At 34.7% G+C, this 4,751-nt stretch overlaps 1 protein-coding gene across 2 annotated transcripts; it reads left to right on the top strand.

Annotated features, from left to right (window-relative positions):
• The first annotated feature begins 2,225 nt into the window (after positions 1 to 2,225).
• Positions 2,226 to 3,976, top strand: LOC108369275 (coiled-coil domain-containing protein 191-like). 2 transcript variants are annotated; one of them, XR_001848477.1, is made up of 3 exons: positions 2,226 to 2,401; positions 3,186 to 3,709; positions 3,762 to 3,976. XR_001848477.1 is itself a non-coding variant. In XM_017624366.1 (3 exons), the coding sequence occupies exons 1-3, from the start codon at positions 2,682 to 2,684 to the stop codon at positions 3,910 to 3,912; spliced, it is 678 nt and encodes a 225-aa protein (XP_017479855.1). In that variant the 5' UTR covers positions 2,640 to 2,681; the 3' UTR covers positions 3,913 to 3,976. The 2 variants fall into 2 exon arrangements, 1 of the variants encoding a protein (XP_017479855.1); XM_017624366.1 differs by lacking the exon at positions 2,226 to 2,401 and adding an exon at positions 2,640 to 2,684.
• The last annotated feature ends 775 nt before the right edge of the window (positions 3,977 to 4,751 follow it).

Here is a 4,751-nt window from a genome sequence, read left to right as displayed (position 1 = left end):
CGTGGCACCGCCCACTTATGATCACATATATGGTATATCGGTACCCGTTCTACCAATTTGTACCAAACCCGGTATTTTTATTGTGCTTGCCACATAAAAGCAAAACGGTGAAAATTATTGAAATCGGACTAAAATTACGGCCGCTTCTCATATAACGGTAAATTTCAGAAATGCTTGAAACTTCAATATTTCGAAATTTAAGGACGCTAATTTACTCAAAATTGATACACCTTACCTTCTAGCGGTAGGTTTCGGAAAGGTGAAAAAACATATATTTAATACTTGCGCCGGGTATTTAATGTTCGGCTCCGCCCGAAACTTAGACTTTCTTACTTGTTTTATTCTCTTTTTGTCTTCGCCTTCTCGTTTTTGCCTTTATATGTTTTGAAAAAAGGTTTTGAACGAACCATTATATCACATTCCTAGGCAAGTTTTGAAAGAATATTTTCGATACTAAATTTTATTAAAACAAAATGTCGAAATGAGCTTCATATAGAAACAGAGTCATCGTTAATTAAGAAAGAGATGTTCTTAAATATCACAACTTTACGACACTCACATATTGACTATATTTGACTATTTATTTTATTATAATTTAATTTGAATTATTTGTTTATAAAATATAATATTTGAACAACATTAAAAAAAAATCGACAAACTTTTGTTAAAATTTCGAACTTTCTATTTCAATTTTATCTCTTAATATTTTGCAGTTAAAAATCAACGATAAGTCGGAGCTGATCGGGCTACAAAACTGCATACTCAAAATATGTGTTTCTAGGAAATCTAATTAAAAAGCTTTACGAAAGTTTGTTGATTTTTTTAATGTTGCGGATTTATACGGGTTTTTTTTAAGTGTAAACTGCATTTTTATAAACAAATAATTAAAATTATATAATTTTAAGATAAATGGCCAATCTAGTTTAAATGTATAAAGTTTTTATAAGCACTTGAAATGTCAAGTTTTAGTACTGAATTCAAAGAAGATGTCTCTTTTATCCATTCATAATAACTTAAAAAAATTTGTTTGTTAAGAAGTGTATCTTAAAATATCTGCCTTGACATTTATGTTAAAAGTGTAAAATATGTAAATGTACCTACATAAACATTCCCGTGAATACCATCAAATCATTGGTCTTGAAGGGAATCTATGTATGCATGCATGCATATGAGCAAATTAAAAAGTCGATACAATTTACAGTCGAAAAGTACAGTTTTTGTATAGATTTCGTACTGAAGGAAAAATTGTATTTCCCAACACTGTGGAGAACTAAGCAAAATGGCCTGATGTATTTCGCAAATATTCAAATACATAATCCACCAACCGATAATTTTATATATTCATTAAAAGATAATTTGTCATCAGTCTGAAATAAAAAAATTATAAATCGGACGGGTAAAATAGTATTGTGTTATTAATTCAAAAATAAAAAGTTTCATTTCACTGACGAAGGGGGAGAGGATCTATCCACCCAACTCCCCCCTGGCTACGCCACTGTGTACATACATACAAATATATATACAACCATTGAAACGTATGTACTTACACGAAAACATTGCCGTCCATAAGTACATACATATGCCCATCAGTACATCAACGAAGCCCGTTTGCTTCATCATAAATATATCCATAAAAACATATGTACATATCGTCGTTTAAAGTGCAAAACCGCGTATCAACAAAATGCAAAACCGCGTATCAGCAAAAATGCAAAACCGCGTAATTGAACTTATAGAAATTATTTTCTAGAGCGTAAAACACTCACATTTCAAAATAGTTCTCTTTTTATAAAGCAATCGCATATCTGGCTAGTATATTTCAGGACGAATGGATAAGGATTGAGCAAAGAGCTTGTGTGAGCAAATCCAATTTTTGGCAGCCAATGCCAGTTACGCGGTTTTGCAGAATTACGATACGCGGTTTTGTACTTTAAACGACGATATATTGATTGGTAGCGGCAGAGCTGAAATGCGCAATGAGTTCGTTCATACATACATATATATGTATACATACATACGTGCATTCAAACATACACATATAAAAAAGTAGGTACTCGTACCCGTCATGCGTCGCTTTATTTCTTTTTTCCCCTTCCCTATACTACCTATATCTTCCTTTTCACTCATGTAACGTTTTCAGTTTTAAAAATTTCACTCTCCATTTTTGCGATACCGCCGCCTAAGAAGTTTCACTTCAAAAATGAAAACTACTGTGGATTCATAAATCAATTACATACCTTTGCAGACTTTCCAAAATAAATTCTTTTACTTTGCTAGCCGTATGTTTTTCTTGCAAATTTGAAATTGATAGTGTGTAAATCACTGTCTTCCCATTCAACAAATACTGTGCGTTTGAGCAGATAACACTGCGGGAAAGTCGCTGAGCACTATCGATTTTGATGTATGTATATTATATGATTTCTTTAGTTCTGCTTTTAAATTGCATGCTTCATTATTAAATATTTCATTCGCTATTTCCGCGATATGATTACGGTTAATTTAGATGTTCAAATATTCGGGAAAATAATCTTTGAAAAATATGTATTTGTTTCAGTTACAAAATCCCCGCAGATATCGTACACATCATTCGCGTTTAATTCTAAGGATATTTTTATTTTTTTGTTGGCACCGGTGTTTTTGTTTTTTTCGTTGGAAAAGCTGCTGTTCCCCTTGCTGCTGAAATGGTTTTTATATTTACACAAAGGATCCCTTGAAAATTTAACACTACAAAATTTGCTCACAATCAACCCATTTACCATCTACTTGTACTAGTACCAATTTTTGTTTGAAGCCGAACATATGTACATATCGTCGTTTAAAGTGCAAAACCGCGTATCAACAAAATGCAAAACCGCGTATCAGCAAAAATGCAAAACCGCGTAATTGAACTTGTAGAAATTATTTTCTAGAGCGTAAAACACTCATATTTCAAAATGGTTCTCTTTTTATAAAGCAATCGCATATCTGGCTAGTATATTTCAGGACGAATGGATAAGGATTGAGCAAAGAGCTTGTGTGAGCAAATTCAATTTTTGGCAGCCAATTCCAGTTACGCGGTTTTGCAGAATTACGATACGCGGTTTTGTAGTTTAAACGACGATATATTGATTGGTAGCGGCAGAGTTACACGATTTTTTGCAAATTTGTTTGCTATGGAAGAATTATGCATTAATTATTGTTTTTAGCGATTGGAAGATGAAGAAACCAAGCGACTTCGTATCAGAGCTTTAAAGGAAAAACGTCGGTTAGAAAAAACGGCTAAAATACTTAAGGAGCGCGAATATCAACGAGCACTTGAGGCAAAGTGTAAAGCTGATGAATTCTATACATGCTGGCTTTTACGTCGTATTGGAGTGGAAAGATTTAAACAATTAATAGAACGGAAACGAGATAATAGCCGAAAATGTGAGCAGTTTAGGAAGAAGGTTTTCAAACGCACATACTTCTTAAATTGGCGAGACCATTATCTAAAATTGCGCAACGAAAAATTAACATTGGCTGAAGAAGTATACGAAAAATTTTCAAAACGAAAGACTTTGCGAGCATGGCAATTTTACGTGCAAGAAGAACACAGCAAGTTTAATGTTGCCGTTGACTGGTGCGACTTGAAGCGAGCCGAAATAGTATTTAAATATTGGGTTCAGTATAACACGTGCATGCGGGCAAATGAAGCATCTAAAATTAATCAGGCAAACTCTCATCATGAATGGTAATAAACATGCTCTTCCATCGAAGCTTTATTAACATTATTTCTTTCTCAGGCATTTAAAATGGAAGGTGCTGGATTGCTGGCAACGTTTACCACAAATATTGCGGTTAGAAATAGAAACAGAAGAGAGACGTCAACGATGGCGCATGAAAATATGGGAACTTTTGCCAGATTACACTCCAAACACAGTGGATCTATCTTAACAGCAGCTTAATACATTTACATATTCATTTATATATAATGTTTGTAATCATGGTGGAATAAGAAAGGGTGATATCAGTACAAACTCACCAAATGGTAGACTGTCTTAATTGTGGCATGTATCTTAAAAGTAGTAGAACGGGGGAAAAATAAATCCAGCTTTGGTAAAGGTTACCATTAGTGGAAATGATTTTAACGGGTTATAGATATGTATGTGTATATGCATAAATCGAAATTGTAGAGGCGCCCCTTTAGGCAATACCATATAACCCAAAATTGTCCATTTTTATTTATATCTGTGAATTCGCGTACATTTATTTGGAATGCATTCGTGAAAAAACTAATGCAGTTAAATATGTAGCAAGCTGTGGCCTTTTCAGACGAAGGAGAGAAGAATCTATTAAAAAAAATCGTTATGGGTTACTCTAGTGCACCCGGTAGCATGTCATAAATTTCACCATCTAATAATTTTTCTAGAGCGTACGGCAACACCAAAACTGCATGGAATGTCTGCCATTTTGCGATAGCTGTGTTCCTTGCGGACAGAGTCGCTAATTCTCACTAGTTCCTGCAGGTCTGTTCGCCTACTTTTTTTCGGTTAATAAACGATTTCCCGCGGAGGCTAGTGATGGTTTGTGACAGCTGTCTGAAACTGCCCGTCTTCGGAGGATTCNGGAATGTCTGCCATTTTGCGATAGCTGTGTTCCTTGCGGACAGAGTCGCTAATTCTCACTAGTTCCTGCAGGTCTGTTCGCCTACTTTTTTTCGGTTAATAAACGATTTCCCGCGGAGGCTAGTGATGGTTTGTGACAGCTGTCTGAAACTGCCCGTCTTCGGAGGA

This window comes from Rhagoletis zephyria, unplaced genomic scaffold (genome assembly GCF_001687245.7).
Source record: "Rhagoletis zephyria isolate East Lansing unplaced genomic scaffold, Rhagoletis_zephyria_1.1 Rzeph_scaffold_03574, whole genome shotgun sequence".
Classification (NCBI taxonomy): Eukaryota; Metazoa; Arthropoda; class Insecta; order Diptera; family Tephritidae; genus Rhagoletis; species Rhagoletis zephyria.
Note: the sequence above shows the minus strand (reverse complement) of the source record. Positions and strands in the feature narration are given on the sequence as shown.